The following is a 25,874-nucleotide window of genomic DNA, read 5'->3' as shown; positions in this document are numbered from 1 at the left end:
AACAGAAATCCTGATTGTGGGTGAGGTGAATGAGCATCTGGCCAAAAGAGATGAATGTTTGTGAACACTTGATTAAGATCTGTGAAGAAATTTAGAGTACTTGGCATGATGGTAGATGTGCATTTAGCCTTCAAAGCACAGATCTCAAAAGTAGTAAGGTCTGCTTATTTCACCACGTGGAAACTGTCTCATTTGAAGAATATTCTGTCAAATTGGGATTTGAGACAGGTATTTCAAGCACTAGTACTATCCCAGACAGATTACTGTAATGGTATCTATCTAGGTTTACCTCAAGTATGTATAAAGCTTTACAAGTGATACAAAACTCAGCTGCCCGGCTACTGGCTGGAACACATTACACCTATTTTAAAAAGATTGCACTGGTTGCCAATTTTGTTTCGTATCCAATTCAGTTTTGAAACTTGTCCAATAAGGTGTTTATGACATCCTGCCGAATTATTTGGCAAAATAGTATTATATACTCCACCAAGGACGCAGAGATCACAGAATTGTTGGTTGTTAGACAAATCAAAGTGAAATATTTTATGATATGTATGGATCAAAAAGTCAAAAAGTCATGTTTTCTATAGCTGAACCATTTATATGGAATTCATTGTCTGGTACCTTACAGTTTTGTAGAAATCTATAGCAATTTAGAAAGTTGCTTAAGATCCATTTGTTTGTTCAAGATTTTTTAAGCTAATATTCTGCTTCTTGAGATAATATTTTACTTTCTGAATATCATCTTTTTTGCAGGTTATTAGATTTTTGCTCTTGAAGTAATGTAGTAAGTGAGCGGTTGAAATGTATGGGTTCTTTATGTTGTGCAAATCCTGAAATATTATGTAATACTGTGAGCCATCTTGAATAAAGGTGGATTAAAAATGTTTTAAATAAAATAAATTAATTAAAATAAGTACTTGTTACGATTCTGATTTCAATATCATAAGTGGCTCAGAAGCCTAAGGGCTTAGTTTCTTATACAACGCAAAGAACATGTAATTTTTTATTTTATTTTTAGTATTTACGAGGGCTGTTCAAAAAGTATCAGACCTTTATTCATAAAAAATACTTGTATTCAGATACAACAATCTTATACTAATCTCCTTCAAATTAGTCCCCTTGGGCTGCCACACACTTCTTCCAACAGGTTCTGCCACTGGAATACCCGCAACTGGTCCGTCGCACTCTGAAAAATGTCTTCTCTTTACTGAAATCTGGTCCCATTCAGGGGCATTTTCATCTTGGGGAAAAGCCAGAAGTCACACGGAACCATGTCGGGAGAGTAAGGAGCTTGAGGAATCACAGGGGTTATGTGTTTGGCCAGGAAACTCTGTATAAACGTGAAAATGGGCAGATGTGTTATCGTGATGGAGCTGCCAATTGCCCGCTGCCCACAGCCAATTGCTTGCTGCCCGTTTGCATGTCACAGAGTTACGAAGACGACACAGAACCTTTTGGTAGCTGCCCACAGGTCCGGCCATTTGCATGTCACAGCATTACAAAGGCGACACAGAACCTCTTGGTAGTACCCCTTGGTAATGGTTGTGCTGTGTGGTGCGTACTCGTGATGAATCATGCCAATGGAGTCAAAGACAACGGTCAGCATTACTTTGACATTGCTGTGGACCTGCCTTGCTTTTTTGGCCTTGGGGATATTGAATGATTCCATTGTGATGGCATCAACTTGGTTTCTGGATCTTACTCATAAACTCAGGACTTACCGCCAGTGATCACTGTGCTGAGGAAGTTGAAATCACTGTTCAGAGTCTCCAGCATGTCCAGTGCGATCTCCAAATGGAGTTGCTTCTGCTGAATTGTTAGCAGCTTTGACACAAACTTCGCTGAAATTCTCCTGAAGCCCAAATTCTCAGTCAAAATAGAATGAACAGATTCAACACTGATGCTTGCCTCGTCTGCAAGTTCTCTGATTGTGATTTGACGATCCAGCATCACCAGGGTCTTCATTTGGTCAATGACAAACTCATTTCTGGATGTTGAGGGCCTACCAGAATGTGCTTAACTCTCCCCTGATGTGCAGCCATCTCTGAAGCAGTTGTACCACTCTTTTATCTGTGTGGTGCCCATTGCTTCAACCCTGAAGGCCTGTTGAATCTTGCGGATCATTTCCACTTGGGAATTTGTCAAGCTTTACACAAAATTAAATGCAGTAGTGTTGTTCAACTTTTTCTGAAATTTTGTCAAACAAAAATCCGACGGCGCTCACTTACACTTCCTCACTCATTGGCAGTCTGTGGTGACTCACAGCTTCTGTAGGCAGGAAAAAATTCCAGCATGTGCATTAGGGTCGCCTACATACGTGCACCAAACCACGCCTCCCTAGCTTTATTTGTTTACACATGAAAAATTAAGGTCTGATACTTTCTGAACAGCCCTCATATATACCACTTATAGTCTAAGTGGTTTACATTCAGGTAATGGCCTCAGGGCCAAAGTGTCAAATGCTCGGGCTTCTGTCTAAATGAAAAATTTTGAGTAAGATGGATAATACCTAAGAGAATCAGGTCATTCTATATAAATATAGGTCACGGTGTAATAAATCACTGACCTAGCACAAATCTAAAGTATTTGTTCTACTAGTGTCAAAATCTGGGCTTATGTATACAATGAAAACATCACTATGCTCGTTAGGTTGAAAGGGCCTCAAGAAACCACATGTACAATTATTACTGATGTCAAAACACAGTGGGAGTTGATACTCTACTTGAAACAATTGGGAAAAGCTGATGGAGAGAGATCCCACACACACACACTTGTGCAGATTCATCATGCATGTCAATGGAAAATTTAATATCTCTAGAAAACAGTTCTATTTATAAAACTGATTAAATATTTACAAATCAGTAAGAGTCAAACATCCTAATTACTCTGTAAATATGTAAATTATATTCTGCAATGCTTTATTCACAACATATTGGATAAAGTGATTTGATTCTAGAAATTTCCACAGCAAGAACTTTCTTTCTTTAAAGCAATACATACCATTTGTATCTCTGGGAGGATTTCTAGGTAGTTGCATCTGAACTTCTCTCTGAAATCGTGGTGGAAGTGTTATTTTTTTTTTTGCAGGCCTAAAAATAAGAAAACATGCAGCATTTTGGCACTAGACACATCTTATAAAACAGCACTTACAACAAAATTACAATTGATCAAAAGGATATGCAAAGACATTGATTTGTAAGCATGCATTATTAAGATCAGATATACAAAATGCTGGTCATTGTTGTTGGGGTTTTTTCCATGAAATTTTATTTTAAAAGTTTTATCAAAATACAAAAGAAAAATCAAAGCAAATATCCAAACAATCCAAAATAAGGACACAAAAAAAAACTCAGTATCAATGTATACAAATATATACATAATAGTTTCTCTAGACCATATGATACAACCGTCATATAAGAAATATCAGGGGAAAACAGAGGAGGGGAAGAAGGGAAGGAGAAAAAAGGGGGGACTAATGGGGGGCAGGAGAGGGAAAACTAGGACAAAGGGGAAAAGAAGAAGTCCAAAAAACTTTTGTACAGGAATAAGAAAAAAGCCAATCAATTTTTAAATCCAATAACTCTCTCAAAATCGTTTCAAAGACTTATTATTAACACAAATTCACTGAACACTTTTTGCATCAATGATATGGTTATAACTAGTCTCATTGATGCAAAAAGTGTTCAGTGAATTTGTGTTCATGATAAGTCTTTGAAACCATTTTGAGAGAGTTATTGGATTTAGAAAAAAAGAAGTCCCCAGAGGCCAAAGAGAAGAAAGCAGAATAAGAATTACAACAAACAAAGCTAGAAGAAATTTAAAGAGATTCCAGATAATCGTCAAAAATGGCCCATTTCTTAGTAATTTTGTTATTCAGAGGCATAGTAGTTGAAATTAATATTTCGTGTTTGTTGTAGTAATACAGATTACAAGCAAAAATGCAAATTAATAAGCGAATCAAAAGATTTCCAATTGGAAAGAATGATTCTAAGAGCAATAATAATAAGAGTATTAAATAGAGCATGTTGAGTCACAGGGATCTGAACTGAGGGTGCCTCCGATTTTAGTATGATTATACTAGCAGATATGTTGGGCTATAGGTCAAAGATCAATCGCATAATAGACCAAACATCAGCCCAAAACCTCTGTAAATAGGAACATTGAAAAAGCATATGTAATAAAGTACCTGGAAGTGATTTACAATTCCAACATTGGTTGGACAGGAAAAGTCCCGAGGAGTCAGTGTTCCCGCTAAGCTGCGCTGGCCTGCGCTCGCGCACAAAATATTACATCGCAGCGCACAAGTTTCTCTTCACAGCGCACACACGCGTCGCAAAGGTAAGGGGAGGTAAGGTAAGGGGACGCATTGGGGGGATTGCACTTCCCCACAATTGCCATGCTTCGGTTCCTCTTCTTCCTTCCTTCCTCCCCCCCCCCCCCCGCGGGACCTTGCGGCACCATCAACTCTTACTCCCTCTAATGTCGGCCCTGCAGCTCCAGACTTCCTCGCACCTTCTCCCCTCCCCCTTTGGATCGCTATTATTTTAAATGTTATAGCCGCGGAGCTGTATCCATCAGTGGAGATGTCTAACCTCGGCCTGCCCCGGAACTCTTACTGCAACAGTGACTTCCTGTTCCTGCCTAGACGGGCGGCTGCTGCAGTAAGAGTTCCGGGGCAGGCCGAGGTTAGACATCTCCACTGATGGATACAGCTCCGCGGCTATAACATTTAAAATAATAGCGATCCAAAGGGGGAGGGGAGAAGGTGCGAGGAAGTCTGGAGCTGCAGGGCCGACATTAGAGGGAGTAAGAGTTGATGGTGCCGCAGGGTCCCGCGGGGGGGGGGGGGGGAAGGAAGGAAGGAAGAAGAGGAACCGAAGCATGGCAATTGTGGGGAAGTGCAGAGCTGCAGGGAAGAGTGTTGCGGTACCCAGCTGGAGGGAGAAGGAAGATGAGGGAGGGAATTAAAGGAGATGCCAGGGCTTGGAGCGTAGGAGGAAGGTATGCCAGTCTAAGGGAAAAGGAAGGGGGAGATGTGAGAGCATGGAGGGGGAGCAAAAGATGGAAGAAAAGGAAAGGAGAGAGATGCCAGAGAATCAGGGAAGGGGAGATACCAGACTATGAGGAGAGGTGTGGGAGAGGGAAGGCGAGGAGAGAGATGCCAGACCAATGGGGTGAAAGGAGAGATGGAAGGGGGAGGCATACAGTTTCTGGAAGGGGCATAGAAGGAGAGAAGATGCCATATAGGGGAAGAGAGACGGCAGACAGTGGATGGAAGGAAGAGAGTTACAAGAAGATGAGGAAAGGAGAAACCACAGAAGACAAAGGTAGAAAAAAATTTCTATTTATTTATTGCTTTAGGAGACATGTGTCACTGTTTCTGTGAAGCATTGTATGCAGAGTCCAGCTTCTTGCTGGTTCAATTTAACCTTTGTCTATGTATTTTTATTTTATCCCCCCTTTTACAAAACTGTGAAGCGTTTTTAGCACCAGCCTTGGTGGTAGCAGCTCTGATGCTCAGAATTTTATGAGCATCAGAGCTGTTACCTCCGTAGCTAAAATCCACACTACAGTTTTGTAAAAGAGGAAGGGGTTAGTTTGTGATTACATATTCCTTACTAGGCGAAGGTGTTTTCTGTGTTCTGTGTGTTCGAAAGACATGGTTTTCTGTTAGGATTGACGGTGTAGGATTGATCTGTGCTGGTCTGGCTTGTTTAGTTTTACAATGGGTGTATTGATGTACTGCTCACTGCAATATGTAAGATGCTGCCTTTTCCTAGGTACTCATGTGTGACGTGTGGTTTGTTACTAAAAATCATGTTTTTCTTACAGATGGGGGGGGGTGCCAAAAAATGATGGGCCCCAGATGTTACATATGCTAGGTACGCCACTGTATGTAAAGATACCAGAAAGCTGGCGTAGCAAAAACTTCTAAGTTTTGAGTATTTAACCCTCCCACAATCTCACGGGCACTCGTTTCAAGTTTATTGAGATTTTGATTTAAACGCAATATCAAATATTTTCAATGCGTATAACAAAAATAAATTTGGGGAAATAAATAAAACCATTTGAACCAGTGTTCCCGCTAAGCTGCGCTGGCGCACAAAATATTACATCGCAGCGCACACGTTTCTCGTCACAGCGCACGATCGGAAGAGGCGTACGGCAGATGGCAGGGCGGCGAGAGGAGAATCGGGCGAGTTGGCTAATAACTTGCTGGCGCCCGATATTTTTGGCTCACGGTGAAAAAAGTTTGCTCACAACACCCGCCCGCTTAGAGGGAACACTGCCCGCAATATGAAGTTTCTGAAGCGACAAGTTCATTTTGTGGTGCAAGAAAAACATGGATTGCATCGAGATAGCAGAAGGGATAGCTCTAAGGGTTCAAGACCAATAAATAGACCACTTACAGCCTGTTTTACAAAGCCGCATGACAACTGCCCCGAAGTCCTTTAAATCTCTATGGGCTTCAGGGCTGTTACCACGCAACAGCCGCTAGCACGGCTTTGTAAAACAAGCCCTTAGTCTCGGAGAGATGGCAGTCAAGGTCCAATTCCCATGATTTTTGTAGAGGAATATGAGTATCAAACCGAAATTTGATAAAGAGTTTATATATATGCAATGAATGCTATATTCCCTTTAGCTGATAGCAAAGAGAATTAAGAGACCAATGTAGGGGTATTTTTGACAATGGTTATGTAAAATATTTGATCTTTTGATCACGCTAGAAAGCTGAAGCCATTGATAGAATGCTGACGCTGGAAGCGCAAATTTAGTCTGCAGATCTGCAAAGGACAAAATTTGCAAATTTAAAGTACAAATGTCAGCAATGTAGCATATCCCCAGTTGAGCCCATTTGGAACAGTGTATGGCAGTTTTATTAATCAGAATTGTGAATTATGCCAGAGAGATAGGCGCGTAGAGTTACAAATAGAAACCTCTAGAAGCTTGTCCAATTCTAACAGACATTGCACTGGTTGAGAAATAATAGCGTTCATTTTATGAGGAATAGCATCAGAGGTCAGCAGATAAACAAATGAAGTGCCGTGTGTAGATAACAAGTGCTCTAAATGTAACCAAAGGGGTTGATAGTACGGGGATGAAGAGAACAAACAACTAGCTTGTTGCAAGATAGCAATGTTACTTACTGTAACAGTTGTTATCCAGGGACAGCAGGCAGCTATTCTCACTAATGGGTGACGTGATCCAACGGAGCCCCGAAGTGGACGCCTCACAAGCATTTTTGCTTGATGAAACTCGAAGTTTCGAGTCGCCCGCACCACGCATGCACTTGTGCCTTCCCGCCCAGACCAGGGCGCGTCTCCTCAGTTCAGATAGCTAGCAGAGAAGCCAACCCAGGGGAGGTGGGTGGGATGTGAGAATAGCTGCCTGCTGTCCCTGGATAACAACAGTTACGGTAAGTAACATTGCTTTATCCCAGGACAAGCAGGCAGGTATTCTCACTAATGGGTGACTTCCAAGCTAACCTCAATGGGATGGTGGGAGAGTTGGCAACTTAGGAGAATAAATTTTGTAATATTGTTTGGCCAAACTGTCCATCCCATCAGGAGAAAGTATCCAGACAATAATGAGAAGTGAAGGTGTGAACCGAGGACCAAGTGGCAGCCTTACAAATCTCCTCAATCGGTGTCGATCTGAGGAAGGCTACAGAGGCTGCCATTGCTCTGACCTTGTGGGCTGTGACTTTACTTTGAAGGGGTAATCCAGCCTAGGCATAGCAGAAGGAGATACAAGCCGCCATCCAATTGGAGATGGTGCGCTTAGAGATGGGACTCCCAACTTGTTCGGATCAAAGGAGATGAAAACTGTAAACCGCGTCAAGCTCTAACCTAAGGATTAGATTAGATTAGGAGCAGTTCTGTTTGGTTTGAGACGTTCCAGGTAGAAAGCCAAGGCACGTTTACAGTCCAGAGTATGAAGAACTGATTCTCCAGGATGAGAATGAGGCTTTGGAAAAAACACAGGGAGAACAATGGATTGATTCAGATGAAATTCCGAGACCACTTTGGGGAGGAATTTTGGATGAGTGCGAAGGACCACCTTGTCATGGTGGAATACTGTGAAAGGTGGATCCGCCACCAATGCTTGAAGCTCACTAACTCGAAGAGCAGAGGTGAGACCAATAAGGACCACCACTTTCCAAGTGAGATACTTCAGATGAGCCTTGTGGAGAGGTTCAAATGGAGGTTTCATAAGCTGAGAAAGAACAACATTGAGGTCCCAAACCACTGGAGGCGGTATGAGGGGAAGATTGACATGGAAAAGTCCTTTCATGATCTGGAAACCACCGGATGAGCGGAGAGGGGTTTCCCTTGGAGAGGCAGATGGAAAGCAGCAATTGCATTAAAATGGACTTGTATCGATGTAGACTTGAGACCAGAATGAGAGAGGTGCAAGAGATAATCCAAAACTGAAGACAAGGAGGAGTGTTGTGGCTCATGATGATGAGAAAAGCACCAAGCAGAGAATCCAGTCCACTTCTGGTGGAAGCATTGTCTAGTAGCAGGCTTCCTTGAAGCTTCCAGGACCTCTCTCACAGGTTGAGAAAACTGGAGGGGGGTTACGTTGAGAGGAACCAAGCTGTCAGGTGTAGAGACTGCAGGTTGGGATGAAGTAGAGATCCCTGCTGCTGCGTAAGCAGTGATGGAAACACTGGTAGATGGAGGAGCTCCCTGCTGCTGAGTTGAAGTAGAAGGGAGTACCAAGGTTGTCTAGGCCACAGTTGAGCGATCAGGATCATGGTGGCATGGTCTGACTTGAGTTTGACTAGAGTCTTCTGGATGAGAGGAAATGGAGGAAACGCATATAAGAAGAGATTCGTCCAATCCAGAAGAAAAGCATCTGCCTCGAGGCGGTGAGGAGTGTGGATCCTGGAGCAGAACTGAGGCAGTTTGAAGTTGTGGGGGGCTGCAAAGAGGTCGATCTGAGGAGTTCCCCACTGAGAGAAGATGTGATGGAGGGGCGTTGAGTGGAGGGTCCACTCGTGAGGTTGCAGCAGACGACTCAACTTGTCCGCCAAGGCATTGTCCGCCCCCTGAATGTAGACGGCTTTGAGGAAGGTGTTGTGGTGAATCGCCCAATCTCAAACTTTCAGAGCTTCCTGACAGAGGGAAGCCGATCCCGTGATCCCTGCTTGTTGATATAATACATGGCGACTTGGTTGTCCGTGCGAATGAGGACCACCTCGTCTGGAAGCAGGTGCTGGAAGGTATTGAGAGCATTGAAAATCGCCCTGAGTTCCAGGAGATTGATGTGGCACTGGCAGTCTGTGCTGGTCCAGTGACCCTGAGTGCATAGGCCGTTCAGATGAGCTCCCCAAGCATAAGTGGACGAGTCGGTCGTGAGGACTTTCTGATGGGGGAGTTTGGAACAGCAAACCTCTGGATAGATTGGAGGATAACATCCACCAGCGAAGAGACTGTTGCAGAGCAGGAGTGACCCGGATGTGTCGGGACAGAGGGTCCGATATCTGCGTCCACTGAGAAGCCAGGGTACACTGGGGAATCCTGAGGTGAAGTCTGGCAAAAGGAGTCACGTGAACTGTACAGGCCATGTGGCCCAGGAGAACCATCATATGTCTCGCAGAGATGGACGGGCGAGAGGACACCAAGTGGCAAAGATGGAGGAGAGCTTCCAGCCGTTCGGAAGGGAGGAATGCTCTGAGTTGGGTAGTATCCAGAACAGCTCCGATGAAGGGAAGAGTCTGTGAAGGTTGTAGATGGGATTTTGGAAAGTTTATCTCGAATCACATATGTTGCAGCAACCAAATCATCTTCTGGGTCGCGAAGACAACTCCCTGAGACATAGAATCCTTGATGAGCCAGTCGTCCAGGTAGGGGAATACCTGGAGGCTGTGGTTCCCGAGTGCTGCGGCCCCCACTACCAGGTACTTGGTGAAGACTCGGGGTGACGAGGTCAGGCCGAAGGGAAGCATTCAGTATTGGAAATGAAGATGTCCCACCCTGAATCTGAGGTATTGGCGGGAGGCCGGATGAATGGGAATGTGGGTGTAGGCCTCCTTGAGATCTAGAGAGCATAAGCTCGAGGAGGGGGTACAGGGATGTCAGGGTCAACATGTGAAACTTCTCTTTGACCAGAAACTTGTTGAGCACTCTGAGGTCCAAAATGGGTCGCAGATCGCCTGTCTTCTTCGGAACAAGGAAGTATCGGGAGTAAAAACCCTTGTTCTGTTGAGACACAGGAACCGGCTCGACGGCTCCGAGCTGTAATAGAGCCTGAGCTTCCTGAAGAAGGGCGGTCTGGGTCAAGTTGGAAGGATACTCTCTTGGAGGATGTTCCGGGGGTACTCGATCAAACTGGAGAGAGTATCCTTCTCTGATGATGGAAAGGACCCAGAGGTCGGTGGTAATAGTCGTCCATCGGTGGTAAAAGTGATGGAGACGACCTCCAATTGGTGGAGCAGCTGAGAATGGCAGGACGACTGAAGTTACGTCCTCTATGACACAGTCAAAAGGGCTGAGGAGCCTTAGGGACGGAGGATGGCTGAGGCTTCTGCTGCTGTTTTTGGGAATGCTGCCGCTTCATGGGCTGTTGGATGGGGGAGCTTGCTTAGGTGGGTAACGGCGCTGGAATATTAACGGTGGGCGTGCAGCACGAGGAGGAGCAGGCTTAAGCTTCGGACGCAGGATGGATTGGAAGGATTTCTCGTGGTCCAAGAGCTTCTTGGTCGCCGCCTCGATGGATTCATCAAAGAGGTCGGTACCAGTGCATGGAACATTGGCGAGCCTGTCCTTGAAATTAGGGTTCATATCGATGGTCCTGAGCCATGCCAGCCGGCACACAGCCACTGCACACACTGTAGCCCGAGCCGAGAGCTCAAAGGCATCGTAGGATGACTGCATCAGCTGTAACAGGAGTGGGACAGCGAGGCCAGAACCTCCTGGTACTCGGATTGTGCCCTAGGTTCCACATAGGGCGAGAACTTCTGGAGCACCAACAGGAAGAACTCGAAATATGTAACGAAATGGAAGTTGTAGTTCAGAACCCTGGATGTCATCATGGAGTTCTGATAAATCTTCCTGCTAAATCGGTCCATGGTCTTGCCCTCTGTACCAGGTGGGATGGCAGCATAAACCTGGGAGAGGTGAGACCGCTTCAGTGAGGACTCCACCAAGAGAGATTGATGGGAGAGTTGGGAACCATCGAATCCCTTATGGTGCATCCTGCGGTACCTGGTATCCAATTTGCCCGATACAGCGGGGATGGAATAAGGTGTTTCAAGGCATCGCATAAAAGTCTAATCCAGCAACTTATGAAGAGGAAGTTTGAGGGATTCAGCAGGTGGTTGAGGGAGGTGCATAGTCTCCAGGTATTCCTTGGAGAATTTGGAACCTGTGTCCAGGTGGATGTCCAGGCCGTCTACCATTTGTCGAAGGAACGAGGAGAACGACAGCAGGTCAGCCGAAGCCGGGCCTCGAGGAGGGCTCAGGGACGTCGAGGCCTCCGGATCCAATGAGGACGGGGATCGTGGTGGTGATAAAGACTCCATCGTGTCCTCGAGCTCCGGCATCGGAGGAGGTGAAGTAGCCGGTGGAGAATACTCGAGGAAAGGTTGCTTCCGATGAGGCGAGGCATGCCTGGATGAGTGCCTCGATGAATGCCTCGACCGATGTGAACCGTGCTTGGATATCTGCCTCGATGAACGAGGCGAATGGATCTTCGCTGAGGCCCCCAGGTAGTGGATGGGGCTGGAAGCAGTCTATCGAAGCACAGGTGGATGGCTGGAGTCACCCTGGGGTACTCGTAGGGACTCGAACCCCTGCATCGGGTAGATCGGCTCCAATGGAGGCACTTGCAAAGACTCTGCTCCTTGCATCGAGTGGATGGGTTCCAATGGAGGCACTCTCAAAGACTCTGCTCCTTGCATCGAGTGAATCGGTTCCAATGGAGGCATGGGCAAAGACTCTGCTCCTTGCGATGCATGCACCGAAGCCAGACCAGACACTCGCAGAGACTCTGCTCCCTGTAGAGAGTGTGTGTATCACTGAGGCACTGGGGGCGGCTCGATCTCGCGGGAGGCCCCCCCGTGCCCAGGCTGGATTTGAGAGAGAAGCTTAGGCCCAATGGTGGTGAAGAGCTCAATGAATTGCTTCTCTAACAAGGTCTGGAACGAGGCCGGCAAGGACGGATCTGCATCTGCAATAGGACCGCCTGCATGGGCCTCGCGTTCTTTGGGGGTAGTGTGTGAGTGCTTGGGCCTAGAAGCCTTGGGCACTTTTAGCACTACCGGTGGAATAGTCTTCTGTGCTACCTGATCTGAAGAGACTGAGGAAGGCATCGCAACAGGCGCTGGAGTCGGGGCCGGCACAAACGATGCAGGCTTGATGAGACTCAGCGCCGCAGAGGTGGAAGGCTGAGGAGCAGCGGATGAAGTCGAAGGTGAGGGGCCTTTCGATGACGATTGCTCCATCGAGGACTCCATGCTGAACAGCGACTCCCACAAGACGCAACGGCGCTTGAAAGCACATGCGATGAGTGTGGAGCAAGGCCGGCACGATTTCGGAAGGTGTTCAGGCCCGAGACACCGAACACAGTGTCGATGAGGGTCCATGAGCGAAATCGCGCGCTGGCACTTGGCACACTTTTTAAAACCGGTGATAGGCCAGGACATAGGCCGGAAAAGCTCCGCTGCAAGATCGAAGCTGCGGGGCTGCGGCCTCGTGGCCTGCCCGGTCGGATGGATGGAAGAAATTTTTTTTTTAATTTTTTAAAACAATAAAGAACGACAAAAATCAGCAATTGAGAGAAAAATAACCCAAAACCGCGGACTTTAGAAGGCACAAGTGAAAAATCTTCACGCAGAGAGTCGAAGACGGACTTCTCGGCTCCGCGGAAAAGTAAGAACTGAGGAGACGTGCCCTGGTCTGGGCGGGAAGGCATTCGCACATGCGTGGTGCGGGCGACTCGAAACTTCGAGTTTCATCAAGCAAAAATGCTTGTGAGACGTCCGCATCGGGGCTCCGTTGGATCACATCACCCATTAGTGAGAATACCTGCCTGCTTGTCCTGGGATAAAAAGGCTTTATGATATGTAAGGAAGTCAGGTAGAAACATTCCTGCTCTTTGTTTAGAAGCTTTGAGTTTCTTAATAAGAGCGATTTTGGAAAGTTTATGATTCCAAACAAAATCAGAAATATGTTTATCAATCAACTTATAAAATAATAATAATAATAATAATTTATTTCTTATATATCGCCAAAGCCATAGTAGTTCGAGACGGTTTACAATGAAGAAGGACTGGACAATCAGCGAAATGTTACAATGGTACAATCAGAGAAACTAGGTGCCAGAGAAAATGGTACAGAGAAAATTGGAGCAATCAGCGAAAATGGTACAATCGGCGAAAGATGGAGCAATCAGAGAAATAGGTACAAAAAAGATACAGTAAAGAAGGTCAAGACAATCTGCATAAAGGTTAAATCTAGGAATGTAGGTATAACAAAGGGGGTTCAGACAGTGGATATAGGCATTTTGGTAAAAAAACATAGAGGGTACAATCAGCTGATGAAGATGCAGTTTAATGGGAAGCAGGACATGGTGAGATAAAAGGGGTCATGGGTAGGGCATAGGGCCATGGGTAGGGCATAGAGGACTTAGGTTGTAAATCTGGTAAATAGATTCATTTTTAGTAATTTCCTGAAGTTTAGGTAGGATGAGGCGAATGAGATGATGTGGGCCAGCCAGTTATTGAGCTGACCTGCTTGAAAGGCAAGAGTTCTATTTAGATATCTTTTGTAACGGCAGGCCTTTAGAGTAGGATAGCTACTCTACTGCGTGTGTGTTTGGATGGGCGTACCAAGTATAGGGGGGCCGAGCCAAGGATGGATTTGAAACAGGCGAATTTGAATTGCACTCTTGCTTCCAAGGGTAGCCAGTGAAGTTTTTGGTAGTAGGGAAAGCACAGTTACTTACTGTAACAGGTGTTATCCATGGACAGCAGGCATATATTCTCACATGTGGGTGACGTCATCTACGGAGCCCCGATGCGGAAGCATTTTCAAGCAAATTTGATTGAAGATTTAAGTTTGCTCTGCTGCTCCACGCATGCGTGCCTTCCTGCTCCACTAGGGGGCGCATCCCCTCGTGGTCTCCAGTTCACTTAACTAGCAAAGAAGCCAACCTCGGGGAGGTGGGCGGGTTGTGAGAATATATGCCTGCTGTCCATGGATAACACCTGTTACGGTAAGTAACTGTGCTTTATCCCAGGACAAGCAGGCATGATATTCTCACATGTGGGTGACCTCCAAGTTAACTGAAAAGGGATGGAGGGAAGTTGGCAATTTAAGCAAATAGATTTCGCAAAACCGATTGGCCGAACCGGCCATCGCTCCTGGACAGTGAGTCCAGACAATAATGGGAGGTGAAAGTATGAACCGAAGACCACGTGGCAGCCTTGCAGATTTCCTCAATAGGTGTGGACCTGAGGAACGCTACGGAGGCTGCCATCGCTCGGACCTTGTGTCCCGTTACTCGACCATGCAGTGCGAGACCAGCCTGAGCGTAGCAGAAGGAGATGCAATCGGCCAACCAGTTGGACAAGGTGCGCTTGGAGACTGGGTGACCTAACCGGTTTTGGTCGAAGGACAAAAACAATTGTGGGACTTTCCGGTGTGGTTGAGTGCGTTGGAGGTAGAAGGCCAACGCTCTCTTACAATCAAGAGTGTGGAGCGCCACCTCTCCGGGATGAGAGTGGGGCTTGGGAAAAAACACAGGTAAGACAATGGACTGATTGAGATGAAAATCAGACACTACTTTAGGCAAGAACTTTGGATGAGTGCGGAGTACCACCTTGTCGTGATGGAATACCGTGAAGGGTGGGTCCGCCACTAGAGCTTGTAGCTCACTAACCCGCCGAGCGGAAGTGAGCGCAAGCAGGAAAATCACCTTCCAAGTGAGGAATTTTGGATGGCATTTGTCTAGGGGCTCAAATGGAGGTTTCATTAGTTGAGCCAGAACCACGTTAAGGTCCCAAACCACCGGAGGAGGTTTGAGAGGAGGGTGGACATTCAGAAGACCCTTCATGAAGCGAGAGACTAGGGGGTGGAGCGAGAGGGCTTTCCCTTCCAGGGGCTGATGGAAGGCTGCAATCGCACTGAGGTGTACTCGAATGGAGTTGGTCTTTAGGCCGGAGTGAGATAATTGAAGTAAATAGTCAAGGACCAGGGGGACGGGGACCGACACCGGGTCCTGGCTGTGAGAGGAGCACCAGGCTGAGAATCTGGTCCACTTTTGGGAGTAGCAGGTTCTCGCTGAGGTCTTTCTAGAGGCCTCCAATATCTCCTTTACAGATTGAGACACGGGGAGAGAAGTCAGGAGGAAAGAAACCAAGCATTCAGATGAAGAGATTGAAGATTGGGATGTAACAGCGAACCCAGACCCTGTGATAGTAGAGAGGGAAACCGAGGCAGAGGCAGTGGATCTCTGACACTGAGTTGAAGTAAAAAGGAAAACCAAGGCTGGCGTGGCCAGCGAGGAGCAATCAGGATCAGGGTGGCTTGTACTGTTTTCAGGTGGACAAGCATCCGCAGGATCAGAGGAAACGGCGGGAATGCGTACAGGAACCTTCCCTCCCAGTCGAGGAGGAAGGCGTCGGCCTCGAGCCGGTCCGGGGAGTACAACCGGGAGCAGAAGAGAGGCAGTTTGTGATTGTGGGGGGATGCGAAGAGATCTATTTGAGGTGTCCCCCACTGTTTGAACACCTGTCGTAGGGTTTGAGAGTGCAGTGACCACTCGTGTGGCTGGAGGAGGCGGCTGAGTCTGTCCACCAGACAGTTTTGTTCTCCTTGTATGTACACCGCTCGAAGGAAGGTGTTGTTGGAGATTGCCCATTTCCAGAGGCACAGGGCTTCCCGACAGAGGGACCAAGACCCTGTTCCTCCTTGTTTGTTTATATAGTACATGCTACCTGGTTGTCGGTTCGGATGAGGACCACCCGGTCGTGGAGCAGATGTTGAAAGGCTACAGCTGCGAGATAGATGGCCCGGAGCTCTAGCACGTTGATGTGACAGCGGCGGTCTTCCGCTGACCACATCCCCTGCGTGCGTAGGCCATCCAGATGGGCTCCCCAAGCGTACTCTGACGAGTCCATGGTGAGTACCTTGCTGTGATGAGGGGCGAGGAAGAGTAAACCTTTGGAAAGATTTGAAGAGTCGGCCCACCAGCGGAGCGATCTTTGCAAGGAAGGAGTCACTGTCACGGGACAGTCGATCGGGTCCCGGTCTTGACGCCATTGAGAGGCCAGGGTCCATTGAGGGATTCTCAGGTGGAGACGGGCAAAGAGTGTGACATGGACGGTGGAGGCCATGTGGCCTAGAAGAGTCATCATCTGTCGAGCTGATACCGAGGTCAGCAGGGAGATCCTTCGACTCAGACTTACTAATGCCTCTAGGCGCGGAGGGGGGAGGAAGGAACGGAGGCGAACCGTATCCAGCGTGGCCCCGATGAACTGTAGGGACTGCGAGGGGCGTAGTTGGGATTTGGGGAAGTTTATTTCGAACCCCAAACTTTGTAGGTAGGTAATAGTCTGTTGGGTCGCTGAGATAACCCCTTCCCTGGACGGGGCTTTGATCAGCTAGTCGTCCAGGTAGGGGAATACCTGGAGGCCCTGGGAGCGTAAGGTTGCTGCGACCACCACGAGGCACTTGGTGAAGACCCGAGGTGATGATGCTAGGCCAAAGGGAAGGACTCGGTATTGTAGGTGCCAGTCCCCTACCTGAAAACTCAAGAACTTGCGGTGAGCAGGGTGTACTGGGACATGTGTGTACGCCTCCTTCAGATCGAGGGAGCAGTGCCAGTCGCCCTCGTCGATCAGGGGGTAGAGGGTCGGTAGGGAAAGCATCCGAAATTTTTCCCGTACTAGAAATTTGTTGAGGCGTCTCAAGTCTAGTATTGGGCGTAGGTCTCCCGTTTTTTTCGGTACCAGGAAGTAACGGGAGTAGAAGCTCTTCCCCCGTTGGTCGGGGGGAACCTCCTCCACTGCCCTGAGGCGAATCAGGTCTCGAGCCTCGGAGAGGAGTAGGGGTACCTGCGTCCGGTTGGGAGGGCAATTCCTTGGGGGGTTGTCTGGAGGAATGGCCCAAAAGTTGAGAGAGTATCCTGATGAGATCACGCCAAGGACCCATGCGTCCGACGTGACTTGTTCCCAGCGAGGGTAAAAGGCTTTGAGGCGACCCCCGATGGGAAGGAGGCCTGGGACTATGGCGGAGGGGGCCCGCCCCCTTCCGCGAATCCCGTCAAAAGGATGGAGATGGTTTGGAAGTCGCAGGCGGTTGGGACTTGGGCATGGCCCGGTGGTGGGCTTGCGGACGCCTGGGTGGAGGCCGCGAGAAGGGAGGGGTGGATTTTTGTAGGTAGCAGTGTGGAGGGGCCCTGAACGGCCTGGGCGCGGGCGGTTTAGGTTTTTGCCGGACGAGGGAGGCAAACGAGCGTTTGTGTTCGGAGAGGCGTTTTGTGGCCGCCTCGATCGTGTCATCGAACAGTTCTTTTCCTACGCAGGGTAGGTTAGCCAACCGGTCCTGTAAGTTGGGGTCCATGTCGACCAGGCGCAGCCAAGCTAGTCGGCGCATGGCGATAGCAAAGGCTGCCTCTCTGGAGGAGAGTTCGAAGCCATCGTAGGCCGCGTGGAATAGATGGAGGCGCAGGTTGGAGAGGGACTCTAAAAGCATGCCAAACGCTCCTTGGCGGGAGGCCGGTAGGTCAGTCTCAAAGGCTCTCAATAGTCCAATGAGGTGTTTGAGGTAGGATGTGAAGGTGAAAGTGTAGCTTTGCACCCTAGAGGCCATCATGGCGTTCTGATATAGTCTCCTGCCGAACTTGTCTAGGGTTCGGCCTTCTCGGCCTGGGGGGACCGCGGCTGAGACCCGGGATGGGTGGGCCTTTTTTAAGGAGGATTCTACTAGCAGCGACTGGTGGGAGAGCTGTGGTTGTTCGAATCCCGGGTAGGGTACTGTGCGGTACTTGGCCTCCATTTTGGAGGGTACGGCTGTGACCATGTAGGGGGTCTCCAGGTTCCTGAAGAAGGCCTGTTGGAGTACCGGGTTAGGCGGTAAGCAGAGGGACTCTCTGGGCAGTGATGGCATATCCAGCTCCGCTAGGTATTCCTTAGAGTATCTGGAGTCGGACTGGAGGTCTAAGTCCAAAGCGTGGCCCATGTCCTGGACAAAGCGAGTGAAGGATGGGCGAGATGTTCCCGAGGCCCCGTGCGGGGTCGGTGAACGAGACCTCCGTCGGGTGGAGAAGGATGGGGAGGCTTCCCTCGAGTATCGAGGTTCCTGCTCCGATCCACGCTCCGAGACCGGGGAAGTACTGTGAAAGTGTTCCGGTGTCGTAGATCTCCGACGTCTCGAGGAGCCCCTCGGAGATGATGTCGGGGTTCGAGGTACCGATCGATGTCGAATCGGTGACCTCGACCCGGACTCCCTCGGTGACAACCTGCAACCTCGGGTCGGAGTCCCGGTCCGAGGGGGAGTTCGGAGGATGCGCGGGTTGGAGAGTGATAACTCAGCCACCCTTAGCGGTCCCGTATGAGGTGTAGGTGAACGGACTCGTAGAGTGGGGGAACCCCGGGCCTTCTTGGAGGTACGGCGGTTCAAGGTGTCTGTCGTTTTAGCACTACGTTTTGCACCGCGGCGGTCTGTGGAGGGAAAGCGCCTCGGGTGCCTCGGTGAGGAGTCCGAGGAGGATGGAATGCGGCGAAGCTTGCGCGCTTTTCTTCGAGGTGGCTCGACGCGAGGCTCAGGCTGGTCTGGCACATGCGGGGTCGAGGTCGAGGCCGTTTGCAAATGGGCCATTGCAGCGGATAGCTCAGACGAGATCATCGCTCGGAGTAGGTCCTGGAAAACGGGCACGGACAGCATCGAGGGCATGTCCACTGCCTCGGTGCACTCCACCGGGGGCGACCTCGTATCAGAGTATTCCCATGTGGTGGAGGCACGGCCTGAAGGCTTGGAGGGCTTCGCCAGGGCTGTAAGCATGGGACTTCCGCCATGCGTCGCCGGCGTCCCCGAGGCTGGTTTCTTTGCTGGTACGGAACCTGAAGAGGGAAGAGGGGACTTACCCGGAGCCGGGGTCTTCTGTTGTCCCGAGGACTTCGGGTTTGAGTCGATGCCGAGGTATTCGGGGCCGGGGCTGACCTCGAGGCCGAGGTAGAGGGTTGGTCCGGGGCGAAAAGGTCCGCCATGCGGGCTTTCCTTCGACGGAGGGCCCGGTTCTGGAAAGTAGCGCACTGGGGGCAGGAGTCGGTTGGATGAGAGGCCCCCAGGCAGAGGATGCACCGGCGATGCGGGTCTGTGATGGAAAGAAGCCGCTTGCACCGGGAGCACTTTTTAAAGCTGGTCAAAGGCCGGGACATAGAATCGAAACTGGCCGCGGCTCGAATAGCCACGCGGCCACGGGGACCCGGAAGCCTCCGGGTCGGTGAAAAACGAAGCAGGAACAGTTGAAACAAGAAAAAAAAACTCGCGCACAGCGACTAAATCGAGAAAAACAAGAAAAAATCGCAGTGCTAGAAGGCAGTTGGGGCAGAGCCTGAAAAAACACGACTTCTAGGCTCAGCGGAAAATTTTGAACTGGAGACCACGAGGGGATGCGCCCCCTAGTGGAGCAGGAAGGCACGCATGCGTGGAGGAGCAGAGCAAACTTAAATCTTCAATCAAGTTTGCTTGAAAATGCTTCCGCATCGGGGCTCCGTAGATGACGTCACCCACATGTGAGAATATCATGCCTGCTTGTCCTGGGATAATTAATTATATGTTCCCATTTTTTTTAGTCCAAAGATCAGTCGGATTGCAGTGTTTTGGATGATTCGCAATCTTTGAGTGGTTTTTTTGAAAGATTCCAGGTAGATGATATTGCAGTAGTCAAGTAGACTTAAGATGGAGGATTGCACAAGTAAGCGGAATAAGGGGGCGTCTAAGTACTTTCTGATGAATCTTAGCTTCCATAGGGTGGAGAAGCCTTTTCTGACCAGAAGGTCGGTGTGGGTTTCGAAGGTAAGGTTGCGGTCGAGAGTCACTCCTAGTATTTAAGGAGTTTGCTATGGGAAAGACTTGGCCATTCAGGGAGATTGAAGGGTCTTTGATTTTGTCGTTTGGACTCGCCAGGAAGAATTTGGTTTTATCTGAGTTGAGTTTCAGTTTGAAATCGGCATCCATAGTTCGATTTGCATTAGGATTGTTGCTAGGAGACTGTTTATCTCAGGGGTTATGTTGGTTAGGGGAAAGATTAAGGTGATGTCATCGGCGTAGATGTAGAATTTGATCTTCAAGCTTTGTAGTAGATTACCTAGAGTGACCAGGTAGATGTTGAACAGCGTGGGGGACAGGGGGGAGCCCTGCGGGACTCCGCAGGTGTTGGCCCAGCTGGCGGAATGGGAATTGTCACTGTAAACTTGGTAAGAGCGTTTACCTAGGAAACCCTGGAACCATTTTAACACGTTGTCTGAGAGACAGATAGATTCCAGACAGTCCAGGAGAATGGTATGATCGACCAAGTCGAAGGCACTACTGAGATCAAATTGCAGGACTAGTGCGCTTTTGCCTTGACTGAACAGGTTATGAAGGTAGTCTACCAGAGAAGCGATGACAGTTTCAGTGCTGTGACCGGAGCGAAAGCCTGACTGGTTATCGTTTAGAATGTTGAATTTGTCCAGATAGGTTGTTAAATCTTGGTTGACCAGACCTTCCATCAGCTTTGTAAAGAAGGGTATGTTTGCAATGGGTCTGTAGTTGGATATAAGGGAGATGGGGGTCTTTGGGGTTTTTTACAATTGGTATCTGGCCTAGGTCCTCAGGAAATGAGCCTGATTGAAGCTGGGAGGAGAGCCAGGTATATAACTTGGCTTTGAAGGAGGTCAGGGCAACTTTCATTACATTTGGTGGACAGCAATCTAGTTTGCAGTGGGAATTGGCACATTTTGAGTAGAATTTGCAGAATTGTTGCCAGGAGGGGGAGGTGAAGTTGTTCCAGTACAAATTAATCCTGGTTTCGTCGTCATGGAACTGAGCATCAAAATAGTTCATATGGTTGGTGGAAGTTGTAGGACGGGTAGATCTGAGATTGGAGATTTTGTTATTGAAAAACACGGCCAGGTCATTGGCCGGTGGGGGGGAGTCTGAGGAAGGGCGAGTAAGGGACTGAATATCGTAGAGGTGGTTGACTATTTTGAATAGGTTTTTGATATCGGGGTTAGGAGAACTGATTTTTTGAGCGTAGAAGTTAATGCGTTTGGTGATTATCAGATGTTTGTAGTCTTTTAGTTTTGTTCTCCAGTTGGCTCTGTCTTTGCTGTCGTTGGATTTCAGTCATAGTCTTTCCAGTTTTCGAAGTTCCCGTTTTACTGATCCAAGTTCGGCATCAAACCAGCCATCCAGAATTTTGTTTCTCATTTTCTTAGTTTTATAGGGGGCCATTGTGTTTAGGATCTGTGTGCTTGTGTTTATCCAGGCGTCAACCGTAAAGGAGTCGGGGTCCGGGTTGGAAGAGATGTCGTAGTGGGACCAGAATTCCACTGGATTAATTAAGCCTCTTGTGGATATTACCTTCTTAGGCCTTTTTGTCATCTTTGGACTGGGTAGGTGATGTCTTGCTTGCCAGTTGAGGTGGAAATTGCATAATTTGTGGTCTGACCATAGGGAATCTGTCCAGATAGCTAGTTCCCAAAGGATCTTGGGATGGGCTTGTTCTTTGGAGGAGAAGGTTACTAGATCTAGATGGTGACCTTTATGGTGGGTTTTTTCAGGAGTCGATAAGAAAAAGTCAAGAGAGGAGATGAGGGATAGTAGGTCTTTTGTGTCACCCCAATCAATAGGTTGTAGGGACCTGTAATTGAGTTGGTGAGGAGGAATTCTGAAAAGCTGTCTTTAGTGGCGGGCCATTTCTTAGGAGGGATGTAGAATAGAGTAAGAATTAAGTCATCTTCTAGTTGGTCAGATTGGAGTTTGCAAGAAAGAATTTCGAGGTCTGTGGAGGATTTCGAGTCTAGGATGGTGGACTTGAATGGATCTCTTACTATGATGGCTAGTCCTCCTCCTCTTCCCCAGGTTCTGGGTAGAGTTGTGATTTTAAACCCAGGTGGAGAGAGTCGAATGATTTATCTATCTACTCCACAGCCCTTCCTGACACACCCAACTGTTTACCTACCATATTTTTTGATCCACAAGATGCACTTTTTCCACCCCCAAAAAGGGGGTGGGAATAAGGGTGTGTCTTAAGGAGCGAATGTAAAAAAAAAAAAAACACACCCCAAAAAACCCCACACTTTTTTTTTTTTGCCATCCCGGCAGTCCAGCACATTTTTTGCGCTCCTGCCTCGGTTCCCCTGCTCTCTTCCGTCAGCGGCACAGCGATTCACGAGACAGATGTGCGCTTTTTGCATGCCTGCTTGATCCCGCACTGCACTCAAATGGTTGCCTGTCAGTTCTCATCCCACGGGGTTAGGGTTACCAATGGTTTATTTATTTTCAAGAAACAAAATTGCAATCCCAACTTTTGTTGACCCTAGAGTCCAATATGATTGCTCTCCTTTCCCATACAAGCATTAGCCGACATACTTAAATTCAAAACTACAAATACCCCAGTATTACATGCTTTCAATAAAATGAAATTCTATTATTTAAAAAAATAAATAAATAAATAAAATCGAACTATTTCATCAAGTCTTCGATTATGGTTTTAACACTTTATTCAGAATCAAATACTGGGTAGAAACAAAAACACAAGCATGATGGCAGATAAAGGTCAAATGGCCGATCCAGTCTGCCCATCCGCAGTAACCATTATCTCTCTCTCTATCTCTGAGAGATCCCACATGCCTATTCCATGTCTTCTTTACTTCAGAAATAGTGTTTCCACCACCTCTTCCGAGAGACTGTTCCACGATAGAGGTCTGCATTGGAACGGGGATTGCGTGAATCCCGCAGGGACACCCCTCTGGCCCACGGGACTCCCATGGGGACGGAAACAGGATTCGATTTACCTAAATTTGGCAATTCAGCTGAGAGACAAGTCTGGCGCCGCAGCGGAAACAATCATGATGAGCAGTGAGCTCAACACGTACAAAGCTGAAAGCCTTGCTTGCTGATTGGACCGGCGGCACGGCAGGACAGGATCAGCAAGCAAGGCTCTCAGATATGTATGTGCTGCCTGTTTGCTCTATGGCTGCAGGTCTCCTTGCCCTAATGCACAGGCAAAAGCACTCCAGGACATGGTCTTTTTACACCAAATAGTATGGAGGCCTCAGCAATGCCGACTGCAACCAGGACTCCTTTTTCATGTTGTCGATCCTTGATACCATCTGGGCCCTTTCTCTGGGGCACCAGACCTCCCTCACACTAAGGCCAGGAATGCAGAGTTGGCTCCGCTCTCAGTAGGGGATGCTTCGATAGGCCGGACTGCATCATGACACCGGCTCACCGCTCAGCCACTGGGAACCCAGATTCGGTCATGTTTTGGGTGGAGGACACTTGGGGGAGGGGTGGGCTTGATTGCACCATCGTGCTGGCTCACCACTCTGCCGGCAAAAGCACGGAGTCTGTCCCATTCTAGGGGGAGAAAACCAAGCAGGGACCTGGCTGCACCACAATACTAGCTTCTAAAAAGCACAATGGAATGGGGGGGAGGTCTAGCCATGTGCAGCACCATTTGGACCCATGACTTGCACAGTCATTCTGATGCTGACCCGAGGTCCCTTTCTCTCCAGCATCTTCCCTCTCCTCCATTTTCATCCAGCATCTGCCCTCTCTCTTCTTTCTCCTTTCCAATTTCCATCCAGCATCTGCCCATCTCTCTCCTGCTTCTGCCCAGCATCTGATCTGTCTCCTCTCTTCCTCCTTTCTGCTCCCTGTCACCCATCCATCATCCACCCTTCTCTTTCCCCCTTCCATCAAGCATCTGCTTCATATCTCTCTCTCCCTTCTATTCAGTGTCTCCCCCATCTTTCTCTTTCCTCCTTTCCATCCGCATCTTCCCCCTCTCCTCCCTTCCATTCAATGTCTTCCTCCCCTCTCCTTTTCTTTACATACATCATCTGTCTTTATCTCTCTCCAGGCATTCCAGCTTGTCTGTTATCTTTCCCCTTTCATCCAGTGTGTCTGATCCCTCCCCCTTTCTATCTACAGTCTGTCTCCTCTCACCTCCTACATCCAGTATCTACCCCCTTCCTACCTGACACCTCAGCCGATGCCAGACTGACACAAAGCCTTCCCTCTGACGTCAGCTCTGACTTCAGGGAAGACTTTCGAGTCGGCTACATATGGCATGCTGCAGCCTGCCTCCAACCTGCTGTTATCTGGACTCGAATAAAGGGGTGGGAGGGACTGCATTTTTGGACACAAAAGGCATGAACTTGGGAGTGAGGATGGAGGATGGGAGGGAAAGAGATGCTGAAGTGGGGGAGGGAATACGTTTTTGGACACAGAAGGCATGAACTGGGGAGAAAGGAAGGGAGAGAATAGAAAGGGAGAATTGGGTGTGAGTGTGTTAGCGGGAAAGAGAGATGGTTGTGTACACACAGGAAATGAAGAAAGAGGATAATTTTTGGTCATAGGGAGGTAGTGAGGTACTGATCATAGTGAAGAGAAAGATGAGAGTATGAAATGTGGTAGAAAGGGAACAGTGGGACAGACTGAAAGGGTTGCAAGAGGGAGGAATATTGGACATAGTGGTGAAGGGAATGGAGAGAGAGATGTGGCATGGTGCTGGAGAGGGGTGATAGAACAGAAGGAGAAATGTTGAGCATGGGGCTGGTGGACAGGCACAAAAGATGAGAAAGGGATAAATGCTGGACCATGGTAGCAACAGAAGAATTTACAGAAGATGGGAAAGCAGAATAAAGAAACTGGGACCATCTTGATGGAAAAATAAGTTTCCAGACAACAAAGGTAAAAAATCAATTTATTGACTAAAATGTGTTAGCTTTGGGAAATGTATATAGCAGATGTCTTTGTATTGTGTTCAAAAGAAACGGAAATGTTTTTCTGGTTTTATTTCTACAGTGTTGAAGTACTTGCTGACCCTTGCTGTGGCTGTGGCTCTAGAGATGGTCAGAACTCCTCTCCACCAAGCGCAGCAGTCACTGGTAGCATCCATGAGCCTCTGAGGTGCCCACCAGTGTTCCCGCTAAGGTGCGTTGGCCTGCGCGCGCGCACAAAATATTACATCGCAGCGCAAAGTTTCTCTTCACAGCGCACACACGCGTCGCAAAGATAAGGGGAGGTAAGGTAAGGGGACGCATTGGGGGGATTGCACTTCCCCACAATTGCCATGCTTCGGTTCCTCTTCTTCCTTCCTTCCTCCCCCCCCCCCCCCGCGGGACCCTGCGGCACCATCAACTCTTACTCCCTCTAATGTCGGCCCTGCAGCTCCAGACTTCCTCGCACCTTCTCCCCTCCCCCTTTGGATCGCTATTATTTTAAATGTTATAGCCGCGGAGCTGTATCCATCAGTGGAGATGTCTAACCTCGGCCTGCCCCGGAACTCTTACTGCAACAGTGACTTCCTGTTCCTGCCTAGACGGGCGGCTGCTGCAGTAAGAGTTCCGGGGCAGGCCGAGGTTAGACATCTCCACTGATGGATACAGCTCCGCGGCTATAACATTTAAAATAATAGCGATCCAAAGGGGGAGGGGAGAAGGTGCGAGGAAGTCTGGAGCTGCAGGGCCGACATTAGAGGGAGTAAGAGTTGATGGTGCCGCAGGGTCCCGCGGGGGGGGGGGGGGGAAGGAAGGAAGGAAGAAGAGGAACCGAAGCATGGCAATTGTGGGGAAGTGCAGAGCTGCAGGGAAGAGTGTTGCGGTACCCAGCTGGAGGGAGAAGGAAGATGAGGGAGGGAATTAA

General features: G+C 48.4%; 1 protein-coding gene across 4 annotated transcripts in view; it reads right to left on the bottom strand.

Moving 5' to 3' along the window:
• Positions 1-25,874, bottom strand: part of TDRD7 (tudor domain containing 7) — a 719,490-nt gene that overhangs the window by 561,340 nt on the left and 132,276 nt on the right. For all 4 annotated transcript variants that reach the window (XM_033917728.1, XM_033917758.1, XM_033917748.1 and 1 more), the window contains exon 5: positions 3,004-3,092. In XM_033917728.1, the coding sequence (XP_033773619.1) occupies positions 3,004-3,092 (89 nt within the window). The remainder of the gene's footprint in view (positions 1-3,003; positions 3,093-25,874) is intronic.

Source organism: Geotrypetes seraphini, chromosome 1, assembly GCF_902459505.1.
Source record: "Geotrypetes seraphini chromosome 1, aGeoSer1.1, whole genome shotgun sequence".
Lineage (NCBI taxonomy): Eukaryota > Metazoa > Chordata > Amphibia > Gymnophiona > Dermophiidae > Geotrypetes > Geotrypetes seraphini.
Note: the sequence above shows the minus strand (reverse complement) of the source record. Positions and strands in the feature narration are given on the sequence as shown.